The sequence below is a fragment of the Sinocyclocheilus rhinocerous genome, unplaced genomic scaffold (genome assembly GCF_001515625.1).
Source record: "Sinocyclocheilus rhinocerous isolate Xijiao unplaced genomic scaffold, SAMN03320098_v1.1 scaffold2358, whole genome shotgun sequence".
In the NCBI taxonomy this organism is placed as follows: Eukaryota; Metazoa; Chordata; class Actinopteri; order Cypriniformes; family Cyprinidae; genus Sinocyclocheilus; species Sinocyclocheilus rhinocerous.
Genome location: NW_015627543.1, coordinates 317,511 through 334,250, shown reverse-complemented (window position 1 = coordinate 334,250; position 16,740 = coordinate 317,511). Strand labels below are relative to the sequence as shown.

At 41.4% G+C, this 16,740-nt stretch overlaps 1 protein-coding gene across 1 annotated transcript in view; it reads right to left on the bottom strand.

Moving 5' to 3' along the window:
* Positions 1-235: 235 nt before the first annotated feature.
* Positions 236-16,740, bottom strand: part of LOC107730761 (E3 ubiquitin-protein ligase TRIM39-like) — an 18,361-nt gene continuing 1,856 nt past the window's right edge. The window contains exons 2-7 of the mRNA XM_016541697.1: positions 15,130-15,219; positions 14,793-14,824; positions 11,199-11,406; positions 2,159-2,306; positions 1,085-1,111; positions 236-945 (exon numbers count right to left, since the gene is read on the bottom strand). Of these exons, the coding sequence (XP_016397183.1) occupies positions 236-945; positions 1,085-1,111; positions 2,159-2,306; positions 11,199-11,406; positions 14,793-14,824; positions 15,130-15,219 (1,215 nt within the window). The remainder of the gene's footprint in view (positions 946-1,084; positions 1,112-2,158; positions 2,307-11,198; positions 11,407-14,792; positions 14,825-15,129; positions 15,220-16,740) is intronic.

Genomic DNA, 16,740 nt, shown 5'->3' with positions numbered 1-16,740 from the left:
CTGTGACAACTTAAATTTTTTCATGCAACATAATTTACAAATATTTAATTATTATTATTATACGTATCTTGGTGTGTATTCTTTTGTGTTTTTTTTATTTACATATCTTAATCATTTAAAAAAACAGCCCATGCATAGTTAATCTTTCCAGATTTCATGTTTCATATTGTAGGGTAATTTATTTGTTAACAGGTGTGATCAGCGGCGTGCACAGACTGGCAGGGAAGAAATGAAGTTACGAGCGCACGACTGCATTGTGCAGGGGGGAAGGAGGGGTCCCTCTTGGTAGGACTCTCGGCCCAGGGGGGGTGGTCCTCGGTAGAGGTTGTGGTCCGGTGGCACCTTGACCAGACCGAAAGAGGAATTTAGCGTCGGCGATTAAAGGGGCAGGGGCTCGAACCACCCCTGCCCTTCCCCTGGGTGAGATGATCAGCGGCTTTGAATTTTTACCTTCATCATTAAGGCCTGGGCTAAAATATGGATAGAGTCTGTCAGTGAAAGTCTGACCAGTGAAAGAATGGATATGAAAGCTGGACTCCACGTCATAAAAAGAGACCAGACCCTCCTCATAATCCACAAACACTCCCACAATCTCAGGTTTCACTCTCAGAGATAAAGAGACAGATGGATTTTCACATGCATCATATTCATTTTCATTTCTCAGAATCACAGCCCAGTATCCATCCACTGGAGCCATTGTGTTTGTCTCCTTCCTGTTAATAGATTCTCTGGCCACTCCTAAATTCCATTCAGTCTTTCCCTTCACCTGCACCTCATAGTAAAATTTCCCTGAACTAAATCCCTCCTTTGCCAGAACAGAAATTACATCAAATCTCTTTGGGTTTTCTGGGACGTCCTGCTCAATATCTCCAAGACTGACATGTTTTCCATCATCAGACAGGATGAGATATGGATAAGCTGTATCAGGATCCAGAGTCACATCCACTAGATGAGAGATTAGACATTATCAGTTGACTTGAGAACAAACATGTTCATATATAATACAAATTACTATATAAACAAAGTATTGTTTAAGTATTGTGTATAGTTTGTATTAGAGAAAATGGTGTCAGTCACACTGTACCTGTATACTTCTGTGCCCACTTCAACCCTGTGGACACAGATGACAAAATAATGATGAATTATTTATAGGAATATTCCAGATAAACAAGATTATCTTCATTGGATGCATCAGTAACATGTAAATGTGCCTTGTCCAGTGGTTTGTGAAACAAAATGCAGAATGTGTTTACAGTAGGGATGGTACGATTCACTGATTCACATTGGTGCGTCAACATAAAAGTTAATGATGCGATGCATCGATTTAAAAAATTGTGTATCGGATACAAGTTCGCATTTGTATCGCGATGCATCATTTCTATTTGCATCGGTAAAAAATGTTTAAGTACAATTATTAGCAGATGCGCTATACTTTTATTATTTAGAAAGTGACCAATAATTTGTGACCAGTATTTTATATGTAGATTGATTTCTCCTCACTAAACTGTTTCTCAAGCGCTTTCTCTCGTCACTGCTGCTACGTGAATATGACGTATCACAACACTACGGAGACCAAGGCGAGTCCTGAGAATCAAATAGAATACAGATTAACATGTAGAGCTGCATCTTCCACCAAATAATTACAATGAACCAACTGAATTGCATAGCATCATATTTTTTTCCATTGAATCGCATTGTGTTGAATCGAATCACACTGCATCGTAATAGAAGTGAATCGTGTCACATCAGATCTGTAGCTGCTTCATATATATCTTTAATGTATCGTTGGCTATGCATTGAGATGCTTATCACATCGGCCTCAGTTATGGTCTGGAGATGCACATCCCTAGTTTACAGTTAATGCCCATACAATGGAAGTCTATGAGACAATCATACCAGAGAGAGGTTCAAAGAAATGTGGTGTGTATTTTTATTAAAATTATAAAATTGATTTTCTTATAAAATGGTTGGGGAGAGACCACCTCGTGATTGTAAAGTGCTTTGGGTGTACAGCAATACACAATAAAGCGCTATATAAATGCTTCATTCATTCATTCATTCAAATTTATTTTCTTGAATGCCCAGAAAAATTTTATAAAAAAAAAAAAAAACTATGTAAAATAGATAAACAAACAAACTGCATTTGATATTCACATACCAGTTTGACAGAGTTTTTCATTTAGTGTCTCATAAGTTTTTTCCAGTTGAGTCAGAGCTCTATGCAGAGAGAGCACATTCACATCAGAGTCAATACTGATCTCAGTCCAGTTCTTGGTGTGTAGATGACTGTGTAGGAATGAGAACACCTACAACAGGAGAAAGAAGACGTCATGAGGTTGGTTCGCTCCGCTGGCCAGTGAAGTAATTTAAGCATTTCTTTACTTTTTTAACACACGCTTGTTTTGAAATGGAGGAAGAAAGGAAGGAAGATGAACTTGAAAGGACTGCTGAGCCCATAATAAGTGCAACTGCTTATGCATTTGAGACGATACAGCAAGGGGACTGAGCAGTACGGCTGTTACAGGTCAGAAACAATATGTGTTTATGTGGCTACTCATCAAAACAATTAAATTAAAAACTTTTTTGTTTGTTTTTTTGTTAGGCACACACAGGCCACTACCGTTGTTTTGTTTACTCTATATTTATTTTATACAATTTTATATTTTTGAGTAAAGACCAAGGCAAGTAACCCCTTCTTCTTTATTTAGATTTTTTTCTGCTAGTTGTTGGAGAAACTTGGGTGGTTTTGTTATTTTGTTGTATGCTAGTTTCTTTTATTAATTGAAATTGTATATCAAAATTGTTTTCTCTCCCTGAACAAAGAAACACATTAATATATACTATATAATGCTGTGTCTCCTCTGAGACTCAGTCAGGAATAAAATAATCCCTTTTTAGATGTTGTGGCTGTCTTATACCCTGACGTAATGTTGAATGGCCACGCACGTGAGAATGATGAACTTTCTTGAGGAAGCAGCACTGGCCCAATTGTTCAGGTAGGTGATTAGTTTTAGCGTCCTGTTAACAGCAGGTAAGCTGATTGTATTCGCAGGTAGGGCTGCTCGATTATGGCAAAAATCATAATCACAATTATTTTGGTCAATATTGTAATCATGATTATTTAACACGATTGTGAGTGGGCCATATGACCAAAACTTTATATGAGTGATTTATTTAAAGATGTGGTCTTAGTGATATATATCAAATATATATTTTCTGTAAATAAGGTTGCTATGACATATACAGAGTTCTGGCATGAAACTCTAGATGGCGCAGTCCGATAGGTCTAACTCAATCTGACCTAATGACATCATTATCACATGGCACAGCTGATTGGTTCTCTCCTGTATCGGTAGCCAATGAGCTCGCTGCTCAACATTCAAATATATGACTAGTGCTTGCCCTAGCAGTTGCAGCTTGCTTCAGAACAGCAAAATCAACATCTAAGATAAGTGAATGTTCTTCTAATCCATATAGCTGTCTGTATTGCGTGGTCTGCCTAATTGTATTTAAAAATGAGCAACCATAATCAAGTTTAAACTAAGTGTCATGTTAGCAGTTTGCATTGTATGCAGGAGCGAAATATTAAGCATATTAGCAGCAGCATTTAGCATCTGTGTTTATACAGCTGGAGCAAAATGCAGTTTAGAGCATACGTAATTGCTTGAGGACACGCCGACAGTAACGGACATGAAAAAGGTTAAATGGAATAAGCATTCTTGTGTATGCATTTCAACGGGGGTTCACCATATACATCGGCGATTATCCCAGTGTTCACGTTCGTTATTTCTAAGGTCGATGTTTTCATTGTGATGAGTGTGTGGTTGATTTCAGCTGCACGCAGTGTCAGAAGCACGCGCTTATCGCAGTCATATCAATGACAGTGATGCGGGAGACGCTGAAGATCACTATCTATGGCTGTCGTAGTCCTGAGCGAAATGCATTATGGGAAGTGTTGTTCGGAGAAATGTGCTTGTGCGATGTGTGCTCTCGCTGTGCCGTGTAATTCAGAAAACAGAGAAAGAACATTTATATTCTGCTTTTATTTCAGTTCATTAAGGTCAGTCCACCCAGGGGTTTTGGTGCACTGTAACTCTGACAACTTTATCTGCACGAGAGAGTAAAATGGCATGCATTGGCTAACTTTGTCCGTCTCATCATTGCACAAGCATGAATTTACAAGCTGTTACGCTGCCGCTGGGACTGACGAAGTGGAGAAAGTAACAGCAGTTATCAAATGACTAAATTTGCTCAGGTGGGTGCTGGGGTCTTATCTATCAGATTGCAACGTATATCCATTTTGTTAATTAAACATTACACAGTGCGCGTCTAATTAGAGTTAAGCCAGTTGGCGTGGTAGCCCAGGCTCACATAGTCATAGGCCACTATTGTTAAGCCGGTCGGCATGGTAGCCAAGGCTCACATAGCCATAGGCCACTATTGTTAAGCCAGTCGGCGTGGTAGCCCAGTCACACATAGCCATAGGCCACTAGCATTAAGCCGGTCAGCGTGGTAGCCCAGGCACAAATAGATAGTAATACATGCGGTTCACATGGATCTTCAGAGCAGCAGCAGTACATATGTCTTGGCGATAGATCTGCTTGTTGTTGGGGCGGGTGTTTTTGTCTTGTTTTGGCTTGTATTGTCCTTTCTATGTCTCCTACTTTGTGGGGGGTTATTTCATGTATGTTATATTTGCAGCAGCAATATTTCTTACATGCTCACAGCAGCATGTCATTCACAACAAGCAAGTCTCGGTACTTGCTCTGCAGCAGCAGCAGCGTAGCAGATCTATTCCGCCAAGACCAAATACATTAACATTGTCATGTACATTACCATGCCAATCCCTCCGAGAGTTGTCATGACAGAAATACAGAGTTCTGGCATGAAACTCTAGATGGCGCAGTCCGTTAGGTCTAATTCAATATGACCTAATGACATCATTATCACATGGCACAGCTGATTGGTTCTCTCCTGTATCGGTAGCCAATGACCTCGCTGCTCAACATTCAAATATATGACTAGTGCTTGCTGTAGCAGTTGCAGCTTGCTTCAGAAACCCTCCGCCTTCCCCAGCTCCACCTGTATAGATCTGTTATGAGGTATTCATGTATGCTATATGGGGGTTATTTCATGTATATTATATTTGCAGCAATATTTCTTCCATGTGTTTTGGTAAGGAAAATATCCATATTTAAAACGTTATAAACGCTTTTCTCTCACTTCCACTAACTGTCATACGTGGAAGCCATTCCGGGGCGGATGAAGTAGGATGTAGGCGTAGCGCATGTGGCAGTGACGAACATGGAAACGTGGAGGAGAGAGACCAAAAAACGCAGGTCACAAATTAGAAATACAAAATGAGGATTTGTAAAGAAGATGTCAGAGGATTTTGATATAAGCCAAGAGGAGACTGGTTTTCCTTTGCTAAAGTACGGAAACTTTGCTTCCATTGCTCCTGTAAATAAACGCTCTGGTTACTCATGTAACCTTGGTTCCCTGAGATAAGGGAACGAGTGTTGCATCATCTTGACGACTTATGGGGAAACTCCTTTTTACTCTTGTTACTGAAGCCTGATTTGTTGACGTTTGTGTAGCTGCACAAATCAATGGCGCTCGAGCCCGCCAGAAGGGACGGAGCCTACTGCTATATAAGTTGGCCCAGGAGCTCCATCTCATCAGAATCATACAACTGAAGCGACAGCCATCGATTCGCGTGCAGCTTATAGCATGGCTAGTTAAGCAACGCTCATTCCCTTATCTCAGGGAACCGAGGTTACGTGAGTAACCGGAGCGTTACCTATCGAAAGGTAACTCTCATTGCGTTGTCTTCACGACTTATGGGGAATGCATCCAGTAGCATCGACTCGAGGGGGGAAAAGGGGTAAATATTAAGTGGATAAGATATGTGCCTGCAGGGCAGGGATGTCCAAATTGTAAAATCTAATGAAGGTAGACGGCGACGACCAGCTGGTGGCCGCACAAATCTCCCCAATAGAAATTCCACTGGACCAGGCCCAGGAGGAGGCCATTCCTCTGGTGTAATGGGCCCTCACACCTATAGGGCATTGAGAACCAGCTGAGGCATAAGCCAGGGCTATAGCATCTACTATCCAGTGAGATAGTCTTTGCTTTGTGACCGGCAGCCCTTTAGAGTGGCCTCCAAAGCACATAAAGAGCTGGTGTGTTTGTCTAAATGACTTGGAGTGCTCAACGCAAACTCGGAGTGCCCAATCAGCGCAGAACAAGTTGTGACCCAGTTCGCCGTCCGTCCCGAAGAGGGCTCACAAGGAAATAACCTGGGCTCTGAACGGAGTTGAGAGCACATTAGGTACATAACCGCTGTGCAGTTGAAAAATGACTTTATAGTTGTTGGGTCCAAACTGCAGACAGGAAGCGCTGACAGACAGGGCTTGCAAGTCACCTACCCGCTTGATCGATGCTAGGGCCAAAAGCAGAGCGATTTTGAGAGTCATGACCCTTAAGCCGGCTGTTTGAAGCGGCTCAAAGGGAGGCCCTTTGAGGGCCCTCAGGATTATAGATAAGTCCCATGCTGGGCTCCCATCAACTGCCAAGCGCCTTTGAGGAACTTAACGACCAGGTCGTTTCTGCCGATTCTCCGGCCTGCCTCGGGAGAATGGTTTGCCGCGATGGCTGCCACATAGACTTTGAGTGTGGAAGGGGTGCGCCCCTTATCCAACAGCTCTTGCAGGAAGGTTAGCATGTGGGACACGTCACATGAAATCGGATCCTAGTTACGTGCTGAACACCAGTCACTGAAGACTGACCACTTGAGGGTGTAGAGACGCCTTGTAGATGGAGCTCTATCCTCTAAAATGGTATTAGTGACTCTCGCTGGGAGCTGACTAGGCTCCCGTCGAGTGGCCAGGCATGAAGGTTCCACAGTTTCGGCTGGGAATGCCAAATCTTGCCCTGCGCTTGCGAGAGAAGGTCTCTCCTCAGTGGTACTGACTACGGTGCTGCAGACAGCAGCTGGATCATCTCCGGGAAATAGACTTGGTTCCTCCAGAGAGGGGCTACAAGGAGGAGAGAGCATTTTGTTTCCCTGACTCGCCTGATAATCTGGGGTAGCAGAGCGACCAGAGGGGAGGCATACAGATGGGTGTTGGGCCAATCGTGGGCCAGAGCATCCCGCTGTCTTGAAAAATAGGTTGGGCAGTGATAGATGTCTTCGGAGGTGAAGAGGTCAACCTCTGCTTTGCCAAAAACTGACCAGATCCTCTGAACCATCTGGGGATGTAGTTTCCATTCCCCTGGAGCTACATTGTCCCTGGACAACATATGGTCCCTGGTTCAATCTGCCCAGCACATGAACCGCTCGTGGTGAGAAGAGTTTGCTCTGTGCCCAAAGCAGGAGATGTCGAGTTATCCTGTGCTGAGGACGTGACCTGAGGCTGCCTTGGTGGTTGATATAGGCCACCTCAGTCGTGTTGTCCAACCGGACCAAGACGTGGCGTCCCTTTATGGCTGGCACAAAGTTTTTCAGGGCCAGACAAACAGCCATTATTTCAAGGCAGTTGATATGTAGGCATCGCTCGTGGGTTGACCAGGAGCCGTATGCCGAGTTGCCCTCGTACAGAATGCCCCAGCCTAAGCTGGAGGCGTCTGTCGTGACCACCTTCCATCTGGAGGTCGTTCACAACTGCACGCCTGACAGAAACAGGTAAGAAGTTGTCCAAGGGGACACAGCTTTGATGCAGCGATGGGTTACCCTGACATAAACGTGGCCCAGGTGCCAGGCGTGGGACGGAACTCGGGCTTTTAGCCAGTATTGAAGGGGCCGCGTGTGTAGCAGGCCCAGGGGAATAACTGAGGAGGCAGCTGCCATGAGGCCGAGCATCCTCCGAAATGCCCTGAGGGGACATGCAGTCCCCGGCTTGAAAGACGCCACCACTCGCTGGCTATTCAGGGAGCGATCTGGTGTAATCCAAGCTTGCATTTGCACAGACTCTATAACTGTTCCCAGAAAAAGTCAGAAAACTCTTGGCTGAATTGATTTTCAGCCCAAGATGCTTTACGGGGTTGAGCAACAACGACCTGTGAACAAAAAGTTACCATTCTGAGTCGGCCAGAACTAGCCATTCGTCGAGGTAGTTTAATACGCGGATTCCCATCTGTCTCAGAGGGGAAAGAGCCACGTCTATGCACTTCGTAAAAGTGTGAGGGGCCAGGGACAGTCCAAACGGAAGGACCGTGTACTGATAGTTAACGAAGTTAACATTCTGAAAGGCCGTCGCATTCTTTTGTGCCTCCGTGAAGCGCTCTGTGAAACTGTCCACGGCAGGACCGAAGAGTCCCTTAGGAGAGACTGGGGAGTCGAGAATATCATTTTTTCAGAGTCCCTGATCTCCGTCAGGTTTAGCCACAAGTGGTGCTCCAACACCACCAGGTTGGCCATGGCCTTGCCCACTGACTGTGCTGTTGCCTTGGTAGCGCTTAGGGCCAGATCTGTCGCCGTACGCAGCTCTTTGAAGGCGCTAGGATCCCAGCCAGACTCATCCATGTCACGGAGAAATTTGGCCTGAAATACCTGTAGCACGGACATAATATGCAGGGCTGAGCCGGCCTGGCCAGCCGTTGCATAAGCCCTGTTGGCCAGGGCTGATGTCATCCTGCAGGACTTGGAAGGGTGTGCCGCAGTCTTAAGCCCACGGTTCGACGGTGGGAGAAGATGCTCAGCTACCGCCTCCTCCAGAGGTGGGAGCTTGCAGTACCCTCTGTCTTCAGCGCAGTCAACGGTGGTGAGAGCAGCTGTCGAGAGGATGGTTGACGATGTCCCTTCAAAAACCACTCATCAAGGAGGCTGGGGGCGGGCTCTTCCAGGGCCGACCACTCGAGGTTGAGTTCCTCCACACCACGCGTGAGAATGTGGATCAGCTCAGAGTCTACGCTGGGCTGCGTAGACTGGGATGAAGTGGGGGCTTCAGGCTCCTCGCCGGAACACACCCACTCTTCAGCGTCAGAATCCATCAAAGACATGGAGTTGTCGATGCCCACCTCTTCCTCAGAAGCACCGAAGGAAACCAAGCTACTCGCATCCGACAAGGGGCGCTGATCCTCACGTGTGAAACACATCAGCGATATAAGGTGCTGCGTGGAGAATGAAACGCACGGGTGCTGGGCCGACACGTCATAACTCGAGCCCGAGAGATGAGCCCCGCTGTTCCACTGCTTCTTCCTCTTGGGAGAGAAAGGAGACGGGAGAACGGAGCGGGGAGGACCGCCTTCATTGAAGAAGGCGAACCACAAGCGAAGACAGGCGAGACTCATGTTCTCGCAATGAGAACATGACGCCACAGTGAGCACAGCCTCTGCATGGGCAATCCCCAGACAGGCAACACACTCGCTGTGACCATCCGCTTCGTGCAAGGGGGTCCTTTATAAGGGGTTATTTATCTTAATTTAATGCTGTATATCAGTGATGGGCAAACTTGGCCCTTCCAGGCCACTTTCCTGCAGAGATTGGATCCGACTCTGATAAAACTCACCTGCCTGTAGCCTTCTAGTAGTCTTGAAGACAATGATTAGCTGGTTCAGGTGTGTTTGATTAGGGTTGGAGCTAAACTCTGAAGGAAAGTGGCCTGGAAGGGCCAAGTTTGCCCACCCCTGCTGTATATTGAGCAGCAAACAATGTAAAAGCCATATATGAGATACATAGGCTACATGAGGAAAATAATGCTTTGCTGGTCGGCTCCACCTAGCATGCAGACTTGAATAGGCAGAAGGTGATCAATAGGTTCGCGCTCGGTGTGAAAGCACTGTTCGTCAGCGATTCACATCGAGCTCAGTGTGAAACGGCCTTAACTCCGATTGGATTTGTCTGAAAGAAGAAAGTCATATACACCTAGGATGCCTTGAGGGTGAGTAAAGCATGGGCTAATTTTCATGTTTTGGTGATCTAACCCTTTAAGGGCTTTTTTAATGCAAGTCTAAAGTATTCAGTTAACAGCCTGCTACATAAATGAATAATCAAATGTAAAATAAAACAGCACTGTAATTCACTGTAAGAATGAAACTTTCTTTGTTTCTTATTAAAGCTACAACAGTCCTTCAGTCAAGAGCAGTGAGTGATTCTGTCTTTGTCGTATCTTGTTTGATTAATATTAAGCACACCTTTGGCAGCAGGAATATAGCCCGCTGTCACTTTAAGAGCTGCACGGATCCAATATACTGTTAAACACGTATTTTCATTCGCAACTCTTTATGTTCATTTATTACATAACAGACAAGGGTTTACTGCAATAATCACTAAGCACCAAGCTGTATTTGACCGTTAGGCATGCACCTTAAGCTAAAAGATTAATGTACATGTCCATGTTCTGTTCCGTCTTTGAGCACATACACAGAAATCCTCCTGAGGAACAGCACAAGTTCTCTTTATCACTTTTGAAAGCATAAATAAATATAATCAAATATAATAAATCGAGCACGTCCCATTTTGCATACGTCACCTTACATGATTTTACTGATTTGCATGTGAAATTGGGCTTTTATGGGGGAACGAAAGTGCACCACAGTAAAGGGTGAAATGGGGCACAATAATAATTTTATCTCAATTATTGTATTTTCATATTTGTTAGAGGCCGAAATCGAAATGTATTTAGATTAATTGCACAGCCCTATTCGCAGGTGAACAAAAAATATGTTACATACCACTACTGGTGAATGAGCCAGTGTAATGCAAATATGTCTGAAAGGTCTGACATAAGATGTGACATGAATGATATTGTATGAAGTGTTGTTTGTTTACATCACATTGCACCTCGCGATTTGAAAACAATGTTTGGGACCACGATCAAAGCTTCGTGATGTAGACAGTTTGATGTTGGATATTCATCAAAATTATGGTGAAAACCAAAAACATTTGTGTGTTAAAATAACATCTTTTTGTTCAAAAAGTAAAGAAATGCTATTTTACTTCAGCCAATGGAGCGAACCAACCCTATGATGTCAACCGCTGTGGTATTGCAAGCCCTTGCTCCAAAAGCTGTAACAAAAACTTTTTTCTTTAAAATGGTTACATTAATCATGTGTATATATTTATTTATTTATTTTATTAAAGAGGAAATCAGTTTTTCATTACTAAATAATGTAATAAGTAAAATAAAACTTAAATTACTGTTTCACTTCCATTTGAAACCAAAACCAAACATTACAAATATGAGATGTTGACAGACCAGTAGGAGGTGCAGATGATCGTCAGTGTGTGAGAGCTGCTCCAGCTCAGTGTTTCTCTTCTTCAGATCAGTGATTTCCTGCTGCAGCTCTTTAATGAGATCTTCAGCCTGTTTCTCTGCTGCTTTCTGCTGTTCCTCCATCATCAGCAGTAGCTCAGACTGACATCTCTGAATGGAGAGGATCAGATCAGTGAAGATCTCAATGCCCCATATGGCAAAAAAATATTTTTTGTGACCTAACTATATAGCAAATATTTGTTGTAAACAGTGAAGCTCAATGAAATATAGTTTTAAAATAGAAAGTATATGTAGTTTCAACTCTTATATACTAAAATATACTTCAAAATGTATTTCAGGGTCAAGAAAATACATTTCCAAAATGCTAAATGCAAATATGGATGGAATAGCCAAGAGATCAAAAGTACATTTAATAATGATTTAATGCTTTATATATATATAGATATACTTTCATACATGTATACATACTAAGGGTGTAATGATACACGTATTCGTATTGAACCGTTAAAATGTTTTTTAAAAAAAGGTATTTTAAAACAGGTCTATACAATGAAATATAGGCCTATGATTAAAATATTCAGTCATTGAATATTCAACACTTCAGTCATAAATAAAAATCAATGAAATAAAAAGCTTTTATTTCAAGCACAGACTTTCAAAAACAACCTGTTTAACACTAAATATGTTTCTTCTCATTTTTTTTCACTATGTAGTATTAGAAATAGTTAGCTATATACCGTTATCAGCATATGTTGAAGTAGATTCGTCTCGTCGTCTCTGAGAGAATATGCGGCGTCAGATGCCGAAAGCTCCGTCATTACTCCGTCATTCCATTTTTACTTTCACTTTCTGCATAGTGAATTTACTGACATTACTCCGTCATTCCGTTTTTACTTTCACTTTCTGCATAGTGAATTTACTGACATTAAGACGTTCACCGGCATAACTCTTGCGCAAAGTTTGCACGTTGCTTGTGTGTGATATCCATTGGCTCGTCTTCATGGCTTAAAACAGAAATATTTCCAACATTGCGACATAACCAATTAAGCCCCCCCGCCACCCCACCCCCATATCGAAAACGTACCGAACCGTGACACCACTGTGTCGTATCGAACTGAACCGTGAATTTTGTGAACCGTTACACCCCTAATACATACATGAGTACATATACATACATATGTACATATGCATATATATGTGTATATATATATATATATATATACAGTATATACTCACACATATATGTATTTGTGTTCTGTTTCTTTCTCTTTAATCACGGTGCCTTGATAGCCAATCACATTACAGCCTTGACGACACTGAATTTCAGCCAGAGTTGTGCGACTCTCAGTCGCTGTTTACGAATACCATAGGAATTTACTATGTTATACGCTGTTTATTCAGTGTAGTGAAGCCTCTCCTCCATTGACATCCATTAAAAAAAATGGGCTCTGGTCTCCTAAGCGGAACCAAAGCGGAAGCATTAGCATTACCTATTATGCTTTTTTGGCTAAAGGTTGCATGCTTGCGTTCCATTGGCTTTGACAGAACTCCAAAAATTTCACTGTTTGTATCAGTCCACTTCTGGTATTTCTCACAGTGAGTGTCATGGCGGACGTCCAAATCCACTGTAATTTTATAATTTTTTTTTGTCACCAGATGTAGTTATAAGAGTTTTTTAAGTGAGAATTTACTTGTTTAGACTTAAAATATGTGGGAAATCACTCTTAACAGATGAAAGAATAGTATGGCAAAGATTTCCTCAGTGGACATTCAAACGAATGTTTTATTGTGAATATAAGACTGAGCTGAAGAATGAATGCTGTATCATATGCAGGTAATCACACTCGCTCAGTCCTTCTCTCTCTCATAATACTCTAATACAGGGAGCTTTTACAGCTTTTAATACTCAACGTTCATTCATTACTAGTTCTCAAGTAACATTTTCAAATTAGTAGCAGAGGCTTGGGCTCAGCAGTAATCTATATTAATTTGAAATGTGACTTATCTATTTAATTCAGAACCTTCATTAAAGGGATAGTTCACCCAAAAATGAAAATGTGATGTTTATCTGCTTACCCCACCCCCATATCGAAAACGTACCGAACCGTGACACCACTGTGTCGTATCGAACTGAACCGTGAATTTTGTGAACCGTTACACCCCTAATACATACATGAGTACATATACATACATATGTACATATGCATATATATGTGTATATATATATATATATATATACAGTATATACTCACACATATATGTATTTGTGTTCTGTTTCTTTCTCTTTAATCACGGTGCCTTGATAGCCAATCACATTACAGCCTTGACGACACTGAATTTCAGCCAGAGTTGTGCGACTCTCAGTCGCTGTTTACGAATACCATAGGAATTTACTATGTTATACGCTGTTTATTCAGTGTAGTGAAGCCTCTCCTCCATTGACATCCATTAAAAAAAATGGGCTCTGGTCTCCTAAGCGGAACCAAAGCGGAAGCATTAGCATTACCTATTATGCTTTTTTGGCTAAAGGTTGCATGCTTGCGTTCCATTGGCTTTGACAGAACTCCAAAAATTTCACTGTTTGTATCAGTCCACTTCTGGTATTTCTCACAGTGAGTGTCATGGCGGACGTCCAAATCCACTGTAATTTTATAATTTTTTTTTGTCACCAGATGTAGTTATAAGAGTTTTTTAAGTGAGAATTTACTTGTTTAGACTTAAAATATGTGGGAAATCACTCTTAACAGATGAAAGAATAGTATGGCAAAGATTTCCTCAGTGGACATTCAAACGAATGTTTTATTGTGAATATAAGACTGAGCTGAAGAATGAATGCTGTATCATATGCAGGTAATCACACTCGCTCAGTCCTTCTCTCTCTCATAATACTCTAATACAGGGAGCTTTTACAGCTTTTAATACTCAACGTTCATTCATTACTAGTTCTCAAGTAACATTTTCAAATTAGTAGCAGAGGCTTGGGCTCAGCAGTAATCTATATTAATTTGAAATGTGACTTATCTATTTAATTCAGAACCTTCATTAAAGGGATAGTTCACCCAAAAATGAAAATGTGATGTTTATCTGCTTACCCCCAGGGCATCCAAGATGTAGGTGACTTTGTTTCTTCAGTAGAACCCAAATGAAGATTTTTAACTCAAACCGTTACAGTCTGTCAGTCATATAATGGAAGTGAATGGGAATCACGGCTTTGAGAGTCAAAAAACATGCACAAACAAAACCAAATTTAACCCTGCGGCTCGTGACGATACATTGATGTGTAAAGACACGAAACGATCGGTCTGTGCAAGAAACTGAACCGTATTTATATCATTTTTACCTCTGATTGACCGCAATGTCCGAACTGTCCTGAGCGCATTCACATCTTCTTCTTCAGCCGGCACGTGACGCGTCTTCTTCTTCTTCTTGCTTTATGGCAGATCGCAGACTTATAAGTGCATTACCGCCACCTATCTCTCAAATGGACCATTGACACTCCTAATTGAGATTGTAGATAGAGCCCTGCGGCTCGTGACGATACATTGATCCTGAGCGCGTTCGCATCGTCTTCTTCAGTCGGCACGTGACGCGTCTGCTTCTTCTTCTTGCTTTACAGCAGATCGCAGACTTATAAGTGCATTACCGCCACCTATCTCTCAAATGGACCATTGACAGTTTTTTGACTCTCAAAGCCGTGATTCCCATTCACTTCCATTATATGACTGACAGACTGCAACGGTTTGAGTTAAAAATCTTCGTTTGTGTTCTACTGAAGAAACAAAGTCACCTACATCTTGGATGCCCTGGGGGTAAGCAGATAAACATCACATTTTCATTTTTGGGTGAACTATCCCTTTAAGCTGATTGAAATATTATAATGCATTCTTAATTTTAATATTTTTTTCCCACTCACTTTTCTATTCTCCACTGAGTGCTGGATCTCCTGAATCTTCTTCATTCTGTCCTGGATCATCTGCTGCACGCCTGCCTGTGTCTGAACCAGCTTATTCTACATATAAAGGAAAACACAAACACATTTATCACTGAATTTAATTTTCCATTTTCTAACAAAAAGTCATATTTGAATAATGAAAACTGTTTAACCCCTTAAAGGGATAGTTTACCCAAAAATGAAATTCTGTCATTAATTACTCACACTCGTGTCGTTCCAAACCCGTAATACCTTTCAGTTTTCATCAAAAATATTTTCATTTGTGTACCGAAGATGAACGAAGTTCTTAGGGGTGTGGAAGTAATTAATGACAGAATTTTCATTTTTGGGTGAACTAACCCTATAACTGTCACCATCTTACCTGTGGGATGCATGGCGCCCTTTTTTTTTTTTTTGGTCTTTTTTCCCTATCACATATTTTAGTAATCATCATAAATTATATATAATTTGAAAGCTTGAAATTAAATATAGAAATGCCCTAAATAAAATCTCACAGGAACAAATTTTTTTATATCAACTTCAAATTTGGAACATAACTTATTTAGACATAAGGCTGTATTTTTATAGCAATTTTGGATTAAAACATATTTTGTAAAATATTTATTTTATATAAAATAAAAAATAAGTACAATGCATTTTCTTTACAGTAAACTTAAACTTCTATAACTTTTTGATACCTTCATATTTGGAAAGGATTTCTACAATAATCTGCTGTTTGTCTTCTTAAAAGAGTCAAACCTTAGGTCTGTATTCCAAAGCAATCATGAATCATAACAGTTTAAGTTTGGATAGTGCACTTTCACGTCTATGTTCAAAAATGGGGTAGGTCCCATGAATTGAAAATTTTGGGTCAATGTTTGACTTTTAGTCTGTCAGCTTTGGGGAAAACAAATGTATTCTTAAAAACTGACAAAACAAATTTTATCAGACATGCATTTAAAAGGATATTAGCTTTGGAAGCAGGGGCGGTTTCTTGTGCAAGGATTGGTGGGAACAGTGACATCCAATAATATTTAAAAACTATTTTGAATTTTAACAACAAGAAAAAATGAAAAACTACTTTAATATATTTATCAAATGTGAAAAAAGAAAAAGAAAAAAAAAACAGAGAGACGGGGACAGCTATGCCAACTCAAATTCAGTTGTCAGTTGAACATGATCGTCATTTTGGTGAACGTTACCTCAGCGCAGATTAATTCTGTCGTGTCATTGAAAGAAATACCATTCAGTCGTCGTAGCAATAAGGATAAATTGTCAATTAAAGAATTAGGACCACCACGACCAAATTTAAACATCAAACATGTATCTACAAAGGGCGGGAAGTTGTATAAACTGGGATTTTCGAGGACTTTGTATGAGCGGAAAAAATGGCTAGCGGGCTGCGAAGTAGCTAACGCTTTATTCTGCTACCCCTGCATTTTGTTCCATCCCGAGAGCGTCACGTGACGGACATCGCATGGACAACTACAGGTGTAATGTAATACAAGTGAGCAATGTGATGTAAGTAAGCAGTGTAATGTAAGGGAGCAATGTAATATAAGTGAGTAATGTGATGTAAGTGAGCAGTGTAAT